This window comes from Fukomys damarensis, unplaced genomic scaffold (genome assembly GCF_012274545.1).
Source record: "Fukomys damarensis isolate Sample0158 unplaced genomic scaffold, DMR_v1.0_HiC HiC_scaffold_33, whole genome shotgun sequence".
Taxonomy (NCBI): domain Eukaryota; kingdom Metazoa; phylum Chordata; class Mammalia; order Rodentia; family Bathyergidae; genus Fukomys; species Fukomys damarensis.
The window spans coordinates 11,938,455-11,956,073 of NW_022900945.1; the positions used below are offsets into that span (position 1 = coordinate 11,938,455).

At 43.3% G+C, this 17,619-nt stretch overlaps 1 protein-coding gene across 4 annotated transcripts in view; it reads left to right on the forward strand.

Moving 5' to 3' along the window:
* Positions 1–17,619, forward strand: part of Ak5 (adenylate kinase 5) — a 219,973-nt gene that overhangs the window by 84,352 nt on the left and 118,002 nt on the right. For all 4 annotated transcript variants that reach the window (XM_010605163.3, XM_010605162.2, XM_010605165.3 and 1 more), the window contains one exon: positions 6,049–6,240. In XM_010605163.3, coding sequence (XP_010603465.1) covers positions 6,049–6,240 — 192 coding nt within the window. The remainder of the gene's footprint in view (positions 1–6,048; positions 6,241–17,619) is intronic.

Here is a 17,619-nt window from a genome sequence, read left to right on the forward strand (position 1 = left end):
GAACACATGGAGCATTTCTTTTGTCTAAGAGCAGCCTGGAGCCTAGGACCAAAGCAGGCCAAGTGGCTTCTTCCAACCCTAATCTCCACAGCCCCCTATCTCAGAATATCCCAGTATTGTCACAAAAATATTGATCCAGACAACATCAAAGAGGAGAAGAAAATAAAAACTAGAGCCAGAGAACCAGAGCTCTGCCAGTGGTTGGCTGCCCAGCGTGGACCTTTGGAGAATTAAATCTGGCAAATCTCACTAGTTGTATAGAAAGAGGCAAGTTCATAAAGCAAGATGATACAGCAAACCGAGACATGGATATGACTTCACCAGCCCCTTGAAAATAAGTAATTGACTATTCCTCTGCCACTGAAGTACAGTGAAAATTCTTGCACTCATAAAATTTAGCCATATGGGTTTTTTTTTCCTTAAAGATGAAGGAGAAGGGTGGAGAAGAATAGGAAAGGAGTCACCTACTATTTGTCTTTTCTTGCTTGTAGGACCTGGAGTCTAAATACCTCAGGGGCCAGAGTTCATAACCAAGCCAGTGTGTTTGCAGAGCTAGCGTGTGTTAATTAGGGAAAGAGAGCAGACAAAGAAAACAAAGATTTAATTTCATGTTTGCCAGCTCCCCGTCCATCTGTCCCAATGTCTAGAGTCTTCCACCCTTCGGCATCAAATTTATTTTGGAAAAATCCAATCAGGACATGAATTGCTTCCACTCCTAGAAAAGAGCTGCGGAACCATGTATTTCCTCTCCAGGAGGATGACGTCCAAAACCTCCTCATCCAGTAAGCTGCAGGCTCCCCGCAAAATTTGAGCCCTGCATTCCCCTGAGGTCCTTGTGCCTACCCTTGCAAGTAGATTACTTTGCTAGGGAAAGACCATCCTTTCCCCTCTTTTTTCTCCAGTTAATCTTTTCTCATCTTTAGCGCTCAGCTAAGTTTCCCTTTCCTCCTAGGAGCCTTCCATGAACTCCCAGATAAGGCCAGATCTCCCTCCCCATCCCATGTTGCCTATCCGTGAGATTCTTCGGTGCAGATTCACCCCCTCCAGGTGGCCGGGCTTCTCATAGTCAAGGCAATGGCTGCCCTCGTGCTCCACTTCCATCCCTGGTGCCCAGAACAGAATGCAGCACGCAGTGTTGCCGAGGTTCTGAGCGTGCCATCCAGGGAATCATGGGAAACTTGCTCCAATTGCTGTATGGCCTTGTCAGCGTCCTTGTAGATCTTTTTAAAGTCTTTTTTTTACCATTTCGGTGGGTATGTCATTTTGATTTGTATGTTAATTACTTTTCTCTCATTGCTGAGACAAAATACCAAATATTTGGCCTACAGTTTATAGAGGTTTCAATCCATAATCAGCTGGCTCCAAGGCTGGGATGACAAACAGGCACCACAGAGGAGAAACAACGTGGTGCATACAAGGCAGCAAAGGTAGCAAGAGGAATTTAACAGCATCTCCCTGCCTCTTTTATTCAGACTACTTAGGGCTGCTAGCACTCACACCCTTAACCCCAAGTGCCCTTGAGCCTAGCATTTCATCATGAATCAATTCCAGTTTCACACACTCTAGATTCATCCAATGATTACATGAGGCTTTGGAAGGACATCTAGACCCAAACCATAACATTCTGCCCCTGACCCAAAGACTCACGCATATCCCCTTATGCAAAAAACCATTTAGTCCATCTCTACAAGTTGCCAAAGTCCTAATAGTTTCAGCATTGCTGAAAAAGTCCAAGTCTAGAGTCTCCTCAGATTTGAGGCAAACTCTTAGTTGCAAGTCTCTGTATGAATGAAAAGAAAATCAGACATCTCCAACATTCAATGGCACAAGATAGGCATACCATTCCAAAAGGTACAAACAGGAGGATATAAAGGAACAGGGCCAAAGTAAATCCAAAATCCAGCCAGCCAAACATAACATTCCACAGTTCCATTTCCAGCACCCAAGACAATCTGTGGTGAGTTGTGAACTCCAAAGGGCTTGAATGGCTCCACCCCTTTGGCATTTCTGGTGGTTGTGGCTTCCATGGCTTCCTTCTTGGGCCAGCTCTGCTCCCTCCTTGCAGTATTCCTCAGCCAATCCACACCCCTGGCTTCTCCAAACTTCTGTGGTTGCCACTGCACCTTCAGCTTCACACACTTACCTCTCAGGGGCACTGCCTGGCCTCCCAGGCCTTCTGCAATCTGGGTGGAAGTCTTCCTGACCCCACAACTCATTCTGCATGGGCCTAAAACCAGTGCCAGGTAGATGATGCCACGTCCTGCTGCCAGTAGCAATAGTAGCAGTAATAGCTAATCTTCCCTCTCTCTTGGTTGTGCGGGTCCAGTGCCTATGAACAAAATTCCAAGGAACAACTTCCCTAGGCCACAATTCTGTTTTGTTTGTTGTTTGTTTGTGTTGGGGGTGGTTTTGAGACAGAGTCTCACTATGTAGTTGAGACTTACCTGGAACTCACTATTTAGCCCAGGCTGGTCTCGAACTCACAGTGATCCTCCTGCTTCAGTCTCCCAAGTGCTGGGATTACAGATGTGCACCACCACACCTGGCCCTAGGTCACCATTTGGAACACTTTCCCTAGGCCACCATTTTGGAACAACTTCCCTAGGCTGCTGCCATTATGGAACATAGTGGTCTGGGGCTTTCTTCTCAAAGCAAAATCTTTAACGTTTACAACTCTGAGGCTACAAAGATTCCTGCTGATTCCTCTCACGCCATCTTTTCTATTCTCCCATTCCTTCTCAGCAATCAAGATCTCCTCTGCTCTATCTTTGCAGTCTATGGCTTTACTGGAGCTTCCTTTCTAGCCAAACTCATTCTGCTGGGCTCTGTACTCTTGATTCTCAACATAGAACGAGCTAAAAGCTCACAACAGTAGCCATTCCACCACTCGATATTTGATTGCCTTGAAATTTCTTTTTTTTTGTACCAGGGATCTAACTCAGGTCCTTGTGCTTGTGAGGCAGGTGGTGGAAACACTGAGCTAAAACCCCAGCCCCTTGAAATTTCTTCTCTAAGATTAATTAGTCCACTGCTAATCTCAGTCAGGCAGTCTGTGGACACGAACAAAATGCAGACAAACTTTCTGCCAAGCCATAACACACATCTGTAATTCAATAGCCAGTGCAGTCCTTCTTCCAGCAGAAATCTCCTGAGCCAGGTTTTTACTGGCTTTCTGGTCTTCTAAGCTCTGACCAGAATTTCTTATACCAAACAGCCTAAGGCATTCCGTTACTGCTTCTGTAGCCAGCAGCTCTGAATCTTTCCTAGCTAGCTCTTCCCCATCCCCAAGCCAGTTCCAAAGGCTTTTGAGCCACATGGCCAGGTAATGTCACAGCAAAGACCCTACTCCTGGTAGCAAATTTCTGTGTTAGTTACTTTTCTCTTGTTGCTGAGACAAAATATCCGACACCCAAAATTAGAAGGGGAGGGGTTTATTTGGGTTCCAATTTATAGAGGTTTCAGTCCATAATCAGCTGGTACAAGGCTGGGATAGCAAAGAGGCATCACAGAGGAGAAACAACATGGCACGCACAAGGTAGCAAAGGTAGCAAGAGAGTTTAACAGCATGTTTCTGCCCCCTTTATCCTATTCAGACTACTGGGATGAGGGAGGTGCCAAACTAATCGCTCACATGTAGTGCTTTAGTCATCACCCGCCCTTAACCCCAGCATCACACATCCCAGATTCAGCGCCTCTGAAGAAGAAAGTCCCACCTCATCCGCATGATGCCTTGGGGGAGACAGCTAAACACAAACCATAATCATTTGTATTCTCTGGGTTATTAATGATGTTGGAACCTTTTCAATTAATTACATGGCTATCCTCATCTATAAAAAACATACATTCAAGTTTCTTGCCCATTTTTTCTACCATTTTTTTCTTGTTGATTTGTAAGATTTATTTTCATATTTTTTAAACAAACCCTTTATTGATTATATGTGTTGCAAATAACTTCTCCCAATGTCTAGCTGATGTTTTCATAGTCTTTCTGTGTTTTAGTAAAAAAGTTTTTTAATCAAAGCAATCCAGTTTCTGGACTTCTTTCTTTGGTGACTAGAGTTTTTTAGGTGTTATTCAGAAAATCCTGCCCACTCTAAGATCTAGAAGCTATTTTTCTTTTCTTTTTTCTTTTCTTTTTTTTTTTTTTACATTTCATCTTCTAGATTCTGTATCCATTTACCTTGTACATTTGGATCTTTAAAATCATTGGGAAAAGTTGAATTTGAATCTGGATGGCATTTCAAAGACAAAATTGGTAGGCAGTAGTGATTGAAGCTTTGACGAGTCAGGGTTAAAGGTAATACTGTAAGACTAAGGCTTTTAGCTGAGAGGGTTAGGGAAGAAGAGTTGCTGTCATAAAAATAAATAAGCAAATAGATAACACAGGAATTTGATTTAGGTTCGAAAGGTGCTGAGATTAATTTTTGTCCTTGCTGAATCCCAGGGACATTAAAAACTTCCCAAAAGACCTGTCACATAGAGATTTGAAAATCCAGCACTAAGGGGTTATTGAAAAGCAGCAGTGAAGATTTAGATTTGGAATCTGTGCACACAAGGGAGTAGCTGAAATTAAAACAGTGGAAGGCACTGTGAGAATAAAAACCCAGAGAGGAGAGAAGTGTGATCTGAGCCCTGAGAAATATCTCTCCTTGGGTTTGGAGGAGGAAAATGTGAGCAAAGAAAAAACCAACAAAATGAAAACAAAAAGGGAGAGGAGAACCAGGACCACACAGAACCATGAAAACTGAGACACTAATGTGGCTAACGTGCACTGAGTTTGTGCTGTGCATTTTGTTTCACTTAATCTTCATAATAAATCAGGGGGAGTAGCTTTCCTGTATATCTATTGGTAAATGAGGACAAAAAGGCTTGGCAAAGTTCAGCCGCCTGCCCACCACTCGGCTGATAAGAACTGGGGCAAAAATTGCAGTTCTCATCTTCCAGCCACCCAAGTCTGTTTTCTGACCAGCAGTTTATCAGAGACCACCAGGCAAGCTGGTGTTGTGTGGAAAGAAAATATTTAAAATTACGATTATTGCACCTAATTTTTAAAATGTTGTATTTTTGTGTGTATTTTATAATGTGCATTCTAGGCTAGTTAGGCCATACATGCATATCATATAAATGTGTTATTTATCGATTAACAAGAATATTCTTTTTAGGGTATATGTCCCCCAATATTTCCTAGTGTGAAGATACAATTTAAAATTTGGGGGAATTATTGCTTCGAGCCACCGTGGCAGATTGCCTTTCTACCCTGTCCCATAGTCAACAATAAACTCTCATTTCCTGCATGTGTCTGGTCACCTTTTCAGTGCAATACTAGTTCTAATGTAGTACAGTAAAAGCTATTTATTCCATAGGCTCTTTCCATGTCATTCCATAGTATTTACAGACATTCCTGAAGGCTATAGGGCTTTCTGGTGCTCTGTAACCGTGGAAGGAACACAGGCTGAGGACCAAACAGACGGGCTCAGGTAGCAACTTCTACCTCACTGACCATGCAATCAGACAAGTATATAATTTCTCAGAGCTACAGTTTGCTCTCCTATAAAATGGAAAGAATACTTACGTTACAGATTGTTGCAAAGTCCAGGAGATGGTTTAACATTCATTTGGCCCGGCATACAAGGGATTATTTTTTAAGTGGCTGCAGATGGTAAGAATAGAAGTGTATGTTTGCTGTGGACAGCATCTGTGACCCAAAAGTCATCTCCCCTCCAAAATCAGGTTGCATAGATTTTTGGCAAAGTTTGGTCTGTATTGTTCTTAATCCATCTGGGAATGTATATGAGCAGAGACCAAAAAGTGTTCCCCAAGGACAGAGGAGCCCTGTGTGTGGCCATATGGGTGAAAGATGCCTTTCACAGGAACTACGATGGGAACGGCCAACCCCGGGCCTTCTGGAGAATGGCAGCCCAGGAAATGTACTGGCAAAAACTAGAAGGCCAAATAGATGACAGTGTCAACAGAAGCAGAAACGAGTGCCACTGCCCTCCCTTGACCCAGTCAGGTTGTTGATGCCCTCTGCCTGTCTGATGCCCACAGATCTGTACTCCTGACTTGGTGGTCTTCCTGACCTGCACCAACCAGCGGCTCAAAGAAAGGTTACTGAAGAGGGCCGAGCAGCAGGGGCGGCCTGATGACAACCTGAAGGCTACACAAAGGAGACTCGTGAACTTCAAGCAGAATGCCGCGCCGTTGGTTAAATACTTCCAAGAAAAGGGGCTCATCATGACCGTAAGTCAGCTCTCCTTTCATACCTCCTACACCAGGATGATCATTCTGATTTCTAATTAGTCCATGTTCACATTTAGAAATCCTATTTGCTTTAAAAAGTGGCTTGATGGGCCGGGGATTTAGCTCAGTGTTTCTGTTGCCTGTCTCGTAAGCACAAGGTCCTGAGTTCAATACCCAGTACAAAAAAAAAAAAGTGGCTTGGGGAGGAGGGGCAGAACCAATAAAAAATAATCATTTTGACCTGATGAGCCTTTTTGTAGCTTTAATGACCTTTCATTTTAGTTTAGTTGATTCTTGCACAAGATAGTAAAATTTAACCTCATCTAGGATTCTGTGGTCCTTAGGTTAAAAAAAAAAAAGTATTTGGCAGTAAGTACTTGTTGTGATTTTAAGCAATGTCTTCCCATTTTGTCAGATGTTTGAAAATCACCTAAACTTGATAGCTGAATGACAGCCACTGTGGTGTTCTAGTAGATTTAAATTCTAAGGTGGCCTTTGCTTATTAGAAGGTACTACGTGCAGAAATGAGATCCAGAAATTTTCTAAGGGTTTGACTTGTCATAAAGAAGTATGGAACGGGAGGCATGAATCTTTCTGCTATTTTGATGCAATGCAAACAGTAAGAGACACGGTACAAATACGAATATTTTCCTAAATGGTTAACTTGCTTGCAGCTAGTGGTATTTAGTGCGCCAATGAGGTGGCACCTAATGCTGTTTTTAGAATCTTGAACATTAGAGGTGAAGCCTCAGCCCAATTCATGATGCCCCACAATGCCACATTCAAGCATTAAACCACAGGGAGAAAAAGAGGATACTTGGCCATCCGAATAAAGCCCTTTGTGCAGGAGAACACTAAATCCACTGCAGCCTGGTGACAGCTGGGAGACAGCAGGCCCAGCACAGCCCTCCTGTCATCCTGGTGGGTCTGCGCACCCCTGGAGAGATGCACATAAGACATCTTTCACAAGCACTAGGCAAATCCACCGCACTCCTGTGACTTCAGAATTCCTGGGTTAAAGTTCTGCACATTAGACTAAGACACCCTTGGTCCTGAAAGAGACAGTCACACCGTGTGACTGATCTCTTCACAGTGTTACTCATTGTGATTTGCTCTTTGAGACCAAATTGTCATGTCTGAGAGTTTCAAATCAGATCTGAACATTGTTTGCCATGCCAGAGTTCAATTTTTGGTCTTAAACAGATGTCAAGTAATAAGAAAGATTTGGGGAAATTGGAGTGATTATTTGTGGTTATTTTCTGTGGGGTTATTGTGTGATTTATCCCCCACTGATTACCAGGGCTGACCTCTGCCCCATGTCCTAAAGAAGGACATTGACCCTGCAGACTGAAGGCAGAGTTAGTGTTTTAAATGATGTTTGCAGGGCCTGGCGGAATTGGCAGTGTCTGGTTTCTCCCTGCATGGCACGATCGTCGTCACAAGCAGAGCAGATTTCACAAATGAATGCAGAGTGGGGACTGTTAATTCACTAACACTTTGCACGGAGGTGAAATGCCATTGCCTCTAATTGAGGGAGTGGATGACGACATGGATGGCAGCCTGCAACCCCACTGCGAGAACTGAAATGAGCTTCAAGACAAACCCCTCGGATTGCTGGAAGAAAGCACACCTTGGAAAGCAGTAAGCACGGCTGAGCTCCGGGGGCTGGAACTGGCAAGTGCAGTCTGACAAAGAGCCGAGTCCTGCACCCTGAATGCGGGCTCTCCTTCAGAACCTGCAGCACGGTCACCATGGGAATTGAAATGTCCTCAGTGCATTTCTGCTTTTAAACATGAGTTAAACGATAGAAAGATCATCCTTATTAGTCACAAGCACATTAAGATTTTAGTAAATGTGAGGAGTTCATAGATCAAAATCAAATAGTTGCTTTTCTCTGTAGTCTCCATCCGCCACCTTTGGCTTCTACCCTGCCGCTCCTGATTAATTCATTTATTTCTTTAGTAAATTTTCACCCCGCCACGTGCCAGGGCACAGAGTGAGGATCTTGCTCTCCTTCACTTACACATCCGAGCCCCCGGGACAGTACCTGCCCAGCAGGCGGCATGCGCCTGGGAAGGGGCTGGGAGAAGAGCTGTCGAGCGTGGGGAGGGCTGTGCTGAGGAGGAAGGATCAGAACTTGCAGGGGCCCTCAGACTGTCACTTGCTGCGGTAGGCTTGGGGTCGGGCCGTGGGCGGAACCAACTCCGCCAGAGCAGGGTCAGTCATTTATCTCCAGCCAAGCTGCTGAAAGCCCGCAGGGACTGTGCATCTCTTTAATCAAGCTGAGGAAATTCCTCTTGGTCTTCCTCTTCCTTTGGGGTTTGGAGGCTAAAACCTCTGACTTGGAATCTCAGCTCCACTGCCATTTTTTTAGCTCGTACTTTGATTAGTCCATGTTTGCGGTACCTAAGGATCCATGCCTCGTGGGAAGTTAGCACCTTTACATAATGCATCTTACTGACTTTTATATCCTCCTTCCCTCCTCTCCCCCCACACCTCTTGGTCCTCTTTCCTTTTACAAAAGCTCTATTTCCATGTCTCCAATTATCTGTCTTTTATTTTGCTTTTTACTTTATTTATACTTTGTGTGTCTCTTCCACCCCTGCCCCCTCCATACCAGGGATGGAACTCAGGACCTTGTGCTTAGGAGGCAGGCACGGTGCCACTGAAATAAATCCCCAGCCCTTTTTGTGTTTCTTATTTAAGAGAAAGTGTTCAATATTTAAGCTTGTGTGTGTAACCTTATTTCACTTAACATTATGGTCTCGAGATGCATCCATTTTTGTACGGAGGAATCAGGTTTCTCGTTCTTTATGGCGGTGATACTCCACAGCGTGTAAATGCTACATTTCCTCTATCTCTCATCTATTGATGACATAGAGGCCACTTCCAAGATTTAGCTATTACGAATTGTGCATCTGTGAACATGAGTGTGCATGGATCACTGTAGCAGGCTTGTACTGCCATGTAATTCTTACACAATGCCTCCATAACCCAACTGCAAATCGGACACTGCCAGCCTCGTAATGTCGGGCAGGTGAGACGAGAAGATGTGTCACCAGTGCTATGTTAAGATGCACCATGGAGCCTAACTGCCTGGTTCAGACGCCAGCTGCACCACCCATCGCCTGTGCGGCCCAGCAGCTCACCTAGCTTCTCTGCAACTCACATGTAGACAGGTGGAATACTCCTGTAACCCCAGCACTCGGGAGGCTGAGGCAGGGGGATTGCAAGTTCAAGGCCAGCCTGGGCAGCATAGCGAGACCCTGTTTCAGAAAAACCACGCGCGCACACATGCGCTACGGAAGTGAATATGGTCATCAACCCTACGCCGGTGTGACTGTGAACGTTACACAGATGTCAGGTGCTTCAAATGGTGCTTGGAATATTGTAAGGGTGATGTGCTTGATTGACATTACTTTATAATTGTTGTCTTTCTTTTATCCCTGTTCCTTTGCCCTGTGTTTCTCATCTTCTGAAAACTATAGTTACCACTAACAATTCTGTGTTCTTTGAGGGAAATCTGTGGCCTTTTTTTCTGGGAAACAGGTTACTGAAGACATACGAAATTAGTAATTTAGGCTTTTAAAACATCGTGCTAAATTAAGTTCTTTAAAAGTGTCTGCTCACTAGTTGACCTAGTTTTTTTTTTTTTTTTTGAACTTTATTATTTCCATGTAATCAAGCCACCTAATGGCTGCATGTGAGTAGTGTAGTGGGATGGTAATGGAGGCCCATTCATTCCTTTTCCTTTTGTACCTCATCACTGACTGTGGCAGATTTGACTAAAGAACAAACTCAGGTGACTGAAGAGAAAAATCTAATAATGACAATAGCTGGAAAATCGTGCTCTTGCCTGACATTCCATCTTATGGATATGATTCCCATCTTCATTTTTATTATCTTATTATATGTTTTTAAATACAGCCAGGCACGCATGTATGAATTTAAGTGACAAGATATCAGGAAATATGAGGGACTTCCCATCAATGTACTTCACAGAGTAAATCAGCACGTTAGGGAAGACTTCGTCATGGAATCTTCTCTGCCATGTTCACCTGTTGTTTATAACTTAGCGTACAGTTTGGACATCATTTCTCGTCTTGAGTTACAGCTTTATCCTGTGAGCTCCCAATGTTGGTCTCAGGTTTTTTGTGGGAGTTTCAGTGTTTCTGGAAGTAGGAAGGTTACTTTTTTCAGTGTTACTGGATGAGCTGCATCTTGTGACGTTTTAGAACCCTGGGGCTTTATCAAACTGTGTAATCCTTGAACAATTATTTCCTTTTTTGGATATTTTTTAAATGTCTGTTTAGCTTCATTTTAAAATCTTTTTTTAACAGTTTTTTTTAAAAACAAAACTAGTATTTCATTTAATCATCCTTGGTCACATTTTTTGGGGAAAAAAAGGTTTTTCGGCGCTAGGGATCAACACCTTGCATGTGCAAGGCGAGTGCTCTAGCACTCTCGGCTCTACCCTCGGCCCAAGTTTTTGTAGATCTGGTCAGTGCTTTATGTAGCTTCATTTATTTTTGAATGGTAAGGTTTTCTAAAATGTTGGAAGATTAACAGGGCAAGATACGATGTCTGTGCTATTTTCAAAAATGTATTCAAAAGCCTTGTGCACTTGAACGAGCACAGCACTTGCCAAGAAGATGGTTGCACCTGAGTGTGGGGCCCAGTGCTGCCCATGTGGGTGATCATCTTGCACAGCTCTGGGTGGTGGGGTGGAAAGGGCCATTCCCTTCAGGGCTCCTCAGCGGAGCCAGCAGGAGGAGGGTAATGAAAATGAGAAGCAGGCTGTAACTTAGGGTGTGGGACAAGGCCAACCAACTCCTACCCAAGTTAACCAGCTGGATCTCTTGGGTCAGGAAAAGAACTGGCTGAAAAGTACTAACATGAGGATTATTTCTTCTTCTCCAATGTCAGTTTTCCTGGGGAATTGGGCAGGAGACTGTAGCAGGGCCCCATAAACCTTAATTTCAATACCTACTAGTTTAAAAAAAACTTAATGGAGCTAAGATAAAGTTGGCTTTTTTAAAGTTCATGAAGAAAAATGAATTCCATAAAGTGAGGGCATTAGAAAAAAAAGAATCCTCCATTTTGTTACTGTTTGAAAGGGATATTTTTAACACAAACACACCTGCCCACACGCACTTTGTAACATTTCTCCAAATAAAGTCTCTAAACAAATGTTTGGCTGGGCGTGGTGGCGCACGCCTGTAATCCCAGTACTTGGGAGGCTGAAGTAGGAGGATCACAGTGAGTTTGAGACCAGCCCAGTCTACACAGTTCAAGGCCAGGCTGAACGACATAGCGAGACCCTGTTCCCCCCAAAAGAAAAGAAATGTTTGGCTTTTACAGAAGCTCCCAGCATCTGCTTCATTTTTCTAATTTTTGGTGGCTTGGAGTTACATCTCCCCACACACTAGCATCTGTGCTGCATCATGGTAACGTAGAGGGAAACACATCCTTGTCCAGACCACACCGTTATTCACTCACCGTAAGTGAGCACCAGAGGACCCCATTTGTCCTGCACGTCCTCTTTCAAACTTGAGAATCCCCCAGTTACACATTTCAAGTTTAGTACTGAAGCTGGGTCATTCCCAACCCATCAGAACTCTTCCCTGAGGGAAAGACAGGAAGGAATAGTAAAAGTTTGCTTAGACAGAACTTCTGAATGATTCTTTGTTAATTAACTTCAAGTTTCACAGGAATCAAGAATACCATTTGAAACAGAAGTACGCTTATCCTTACCTCCCAGTGCATGACCATTGGTTAATTATCACCATTCCCACTGCAGGCTGGTGGAAATGGAAAAGAAAAAGAAAATGGCATAGGAAGAAATAAATCTAAATAGCATAAACCCTCAGGAGATTCAGTGACTACCTAAATTTAAGAAAGTCGAAGAATACACTTGAAAACAGCTTGTCCCAAGAAAGCCATTCTTGTAAAATTCTTGGGAGGAAAGTTTCGTTGATGCTTCCCAGTAGAAAAGAGATTGATGGCTTTGCATTGTGTCAAATAGCAACACTTTCTGTGAGTGCCACTTGCTCTTTTTTTTTTTTTTTTTTTTTTTTTTTTTTTTTTTTATCAGGGACTGAACTCAGGACCTTATGCTTGCCAGGCAGGCACAGCGCCGCTGAGCTACATTCCCACCAAGCACCACTTGCTGATCTGATGTCCATTTCATGTAACCAAAGTTCCCACCAGTTCCTACTTGATGGGTTTAGAAGCTAGGAAAATCAAGGAGGAGTTTTCAGTGGTTGGTAAGCAGGAAAGGCTGGGAGACATTCTGGAAGACTGTGGATACTAGGGTGTATGTGGTATACGGCAGGTCTGTGGCCCTCCACGTTGTTTTACAGGTGCCCAGGGTATTTTTTAAATTAAATAAACTACTTTTGATATGGGATCCAATAGTGATAGAAAGTCACCATCAAGACCTCAGAAGTAACTTGACAAACGGCCATTTGCGGCTGCACTAAAGAGACAGTTGCAAAGTGTCCGCACCATCTGGGCAGAGCCTGCTGCGTGCAGAGCTGCCCTTGGCAGAGCCCTGCTGCTGCTGCTGCAAGAACCTCACTGGTTTCCTCAGTGCTACTCTTCTAATTCACTTATTTATAGAAGTTTTTATGTATAAGTCCTGGTTTTAAAACTAAATGGAAAAGTGAACCTGATTAATAAATTGCATTACAAGCTCTAAAAACTAAAATATTATGACCCCTTTTCATTTTCTAATCTTTCACATAGCTGGGAGAATAAAAGCACTGAGCAGTAGAGCCGTTTGCACACGGAGCGCCAGCCCACCTACAGCAGAGTAAGCTGAACAGCCCCAAGCGGGAGGGCTGCAGACACCATATTTATAGCTCGCTCTCGCCTTAGTCTCTGAAACAAGCAAACGCCCAACTCCCCACACTTGCTCGGTTTCTGTCCTATTCACACTTGGCAGGCGGAGAGCAAAGCAAATGACTCAGTGGACGCGTCTCCTTTCGAAGCCTGAAGTTGGAAACTGAAACAGTCTGTTGTTGGCTCCTGAGGATAAGAGAGACAAGCAAAGTAAGAAAGAGCTGAAGGAATGCACACATTTGCTCCTCCAGAAGGATGTAAACTAGCTTTCTGTTGATTTTCTCATTATAGACAGCTGGGAAATAGAATCCAAAAGCCATGAACAGTGTGTGTGTGCGTGTGTGTGTGTGTGTTATGGGGGGTTGAACCCAGAATTTTGTGCTTAGCTACATTCACCCCTGCTTCCCTCTCTCTTTTTTTGTGTGTGTTCATTTGTTTGTTTTGAGACAAAACAAACTAAATTGCCCCGCCTGACCTCAAATTTGCAGTCCTCCCTCAGCCTCCCAGAGTGACGGAATTACAGACATATGCCGCTCTCCGGCTATAAAATTATTTAATTAAGTATAAATCAAGTCCCTCATGTGATAACTATGAAATAAATGATGTAGACAAAAATCAAGATCACATTTGAAAGATTTACATTAAGAAAATCCCAATTCTAAGAACTGTTAAGGTCTAAGAATACTATGTTAGCTAAAGTTTATGCCATTTCTGCGGGATTGGCTTTGACAACAGCTTGTCTTTGTAATGTTTTTAAAGTAGAAGAAAACAGATTAATAAATAGTAGCCGCATGGTATATCACACTAACAGCTTCCTGTAAACTCCTGCTTTGACCTTATCATTCCTGACATCGTGCACACACGCACGCACACACACACAACACACACTCGCACCCATGTGTGCACACACACATTTTTCTGCTGGTTGATCCTGCAGGAGACACTCTGCAATCAGCAAGTCATTTTGACAAGAGTGTAACAAACATTGCAGACTTCCAGATTAGGCCTTCAGTTTACTTTAAAATAAGTCTCATTAGGAACATGAGTAGGAAAGCAGTCATTTTATTTAGATTTTTATTTTATTAATACATGTTTGCAGTACGTGATTATACTCATCATGGGGAGTTGGTGCGTGTACATATAGCATCATTATTTTGAAATTAATAAGTGATCTTGTTTGTACTCTAATTGCAATGTGTACACCACAGTCAATTCTTCATAAATGTTTGTTGGATATGAGGGTCATAATAATTGTGTAAATTACTCATTTCATTTAACTTTTCATAAAGCAAACTTTGTTTCATCTTTTCCTTGTGGGACTTTTTCCCCTTTTTGTTTTTGTTTTTCCATACAGATCTTAATTCTCTTTTCTTCTCCTTCCCCTTCCCAGACACACAAGCTTACCTATCACTTGGTTTCCCTTACATGGGAAACCCAAAGTATAAATAAAGAGCAAAGTAAAATATAGAAAATAGGAAAAAGGGAGACAGATATTTTGCAAGTGAGAAGGGCACCAAGAAAAAAAATACTATTTTTGATAAAATTGTGGGGCTAAATATTTTTCACTTGTTTAATGCCAAAGTGATTGGAGTTGAAAAGCATCTTTAAAGGGAGATGACGCTATACATTAAGAGACCCCACCCCTCCAAATGTAGACAGAAGAACAGACGTACAAAGCTTAGCAGTCAGGAAAATACAGGACAAATAATATGAACAGCAGAGGCTTAAAAAGGAATTGCTTTATTTATATAGTTATTCTGGGTGCTTGCTTCACATCTGGCTGCATTCACAGTGCTTCCTGGTAGCTCGTTGTTTTGCACACATCCCAGCAAGGCGGGGGTTTTCTCCATCTCCATTTTGGGAATGGAGAAAGGAAAGCGATTCTGCCCTGAGTCCAAACTCAGACCCAGGCCACTGTCCCCAGAGGGGCACTTATGATCTTCGCCAAGTTCCTGGGCTGGCAGGGATTTGAAGAGAGGCTCACTGACCACCTGCCCCAGGACATTAGCACTTCATACCTGTGATCTCTTTATTTCTTCTTTCCAGAAAAGAATAAATAAGAAATTAACTGTATCACTGAAGTATATCAAAAGGTTCTTTAAAAGTACATTTTACTAGGTAGTGAATGTAAAATAATTCAGACGATTCACAAAAGTTTTAATCCAAGCATACATAAGAAGCTAGGTAACTGTCACGGACTGCCAGTCACTGGGCCCCGTGATTCAGTCCCCCTCGGTTGTGTCCCCATCTTCTCCTGCCCCCCAATCTTCTCCTGCCCAAGCACCATCCTCCCATCAGATGCAGAACCATGGCTTCAGTGCCAGTGCAGGCCAAACCCAGTCTTCCTCTGCTCTGCTGAATCCTGGGCTTCCTGCTTCCATCACGAGAGCCCCCTCATGGCCACCACTCAGTCACCCACGGAGACACTGCCTCTCACCCCTCACCATCTTCTTCCCTCTTCCATCGCACTGATCTCAGCGTGCTGGCCGCTTCCGGCAGCAGCTCTGCACATCCTCTTTCGTGAGTGTCTTTAATTCACCATCCTGGCTGCCTTGAGGTCCTGAACTGATTCAAAACGGATTCCTTTCCTGGTCATTTGCACTTTGGGGAAGTCACTGGGTGCCAAATGTGAATGAGGTGGATGAGGACTCACCGTAGCCGTGCTTTGGTTTTGGGATGTTTTTGTTTTTCAGAAATAGCTATAAACATTTGATCAGTGAGGGCTGATTGACCCTGTTGACCTGAGCTGACTGCTGAGTGACTAAAGGGCAGGTGGCAAGGGTATGAGGGACACAGGGATGACTCCTGCCCCTGGGAGGATGGCATGGGCTGATGCCCGAGTCCACGACACTGCATAGAATACTTCACAACTTATGAGTGGTTCACTCCGGGAGTTCGCCATCTCCTATTTTTGGATCATAGTTGGCTGTGGGTAACTGAAACTATGGAAAACAAAACCATGGTGGAGAGCTGCTGACAAGGACTCTGATGAGTTAAAGTACTCTAAAGTGACACTAAAATCCATGCAAAGAGACAGAAGAGTTAGTTGAATCACCAGTTGTTCTTTCCATAAGTAATTCTTTCATAATAGTTCACTGAGTGGGTAAGTTAATGAATTAAGTCAAACACGATGAATATATCTAGAGCCACTTATTTTCATGACACACAGCCCTACACGACTTATAGTTATGAAGACATAATGCCATTAAAGTACTGCACAGTGACCAGTAACACCAAAAACAAAGGTTTTTCTTTGTGTTATCATGTGTTGCTTTATAAATAACTGAATAGCTTAAACAAACGGGTTTATTTCACACATGTCAAAATAAATATAAAGATGAATAAGCTAGGGTTGACTTAATGACTACAAGAAGTCAAGGATCCAGGCTTCTTTTTGTTCCACCATCTTTAATGTTTTCATTGTGGCAAAATAGCTGCTGATCCACCGGCCATCAAATCCACCTTCCACATAGGACAAAGGTATTTAGGGCAAAGGACCACTAACCCACAGCTATTTCTCTTCATTAGGAAAGCAAAAGCTTTTCCTTACAGCCCCTTTCTCTCCCTTGCTGACTCATATTTTAGTTTTATTAGAACTGAGTCACATGTTCTTCCTTGTCTTCAAGAGAATCTGAAAAATGCAATCTAGACAGTCCCTGACTTGCAATGGTATGAGTGACTTTTTTTTAACTTTACAATAGTACAGAAGCAATATATACATTCTGTAGAAATAGCACTTTGACTTTTTAAGCTTTGGTCGTTTCCTGGCTACGGATGTATGGTGTGATACTGGCTCATAATGCTGGGCAGAGCACAGAGCTACACATGCCATGGCCTCATGGTCATGAAGGTGCATGACCCCCCTAAATTGTTGCCACTCTGTGTGTCCAGTCGGGCAGTTGTACAAAACACTCCGTACCTGCAAATTAAGAGAAGAATCGTTTGTTTGCCTCGCAGTTTGTAGAAGTTTCAATCTGTACTTGGCTGGCTACAAGGCAGAGTGGCACGGCAGAGGAGAAACAACCTGTAACATGGTGACGGGAAACAGAGAGGGATCGAGGGAAGAGGAGGGAGACCAGCCCTTCCAGGCCACACCCCAGTGACCCACCTCCTCCAACTATGTTTCACCTCCCAATATCACATTAGCTATAAACTCATATTTGCACTAATTCAGTAGTGATTATCACCCACCCATGACCCCGTCACCTCCTAAAGGCCCCACCTATGAGTGCGTGAGGCTTTAGGGGACATCTAGATGTAAACCATAACTACAGCCATCCCTGGGCACCTGGGGAGCCCCAAGGATGCCAGAATCTTGTAGAGGCTCAAACCCCTTACATAGTATGGGCTACATTGTCTTCAGGTTACTTTTCATACTTGATACAATGTATGTGCACATAAGTCATTGTTACCCTATATTGTTCAAAAGACAGTGACAAGATGGGCTGGGGATTTGTCTCAGTGGTACTGAGCTTGCCTCGCAAGCACAAGGTCCTGAATTCGATCCCCAGTAACAAAAAAAAAAAAAAAAAACAA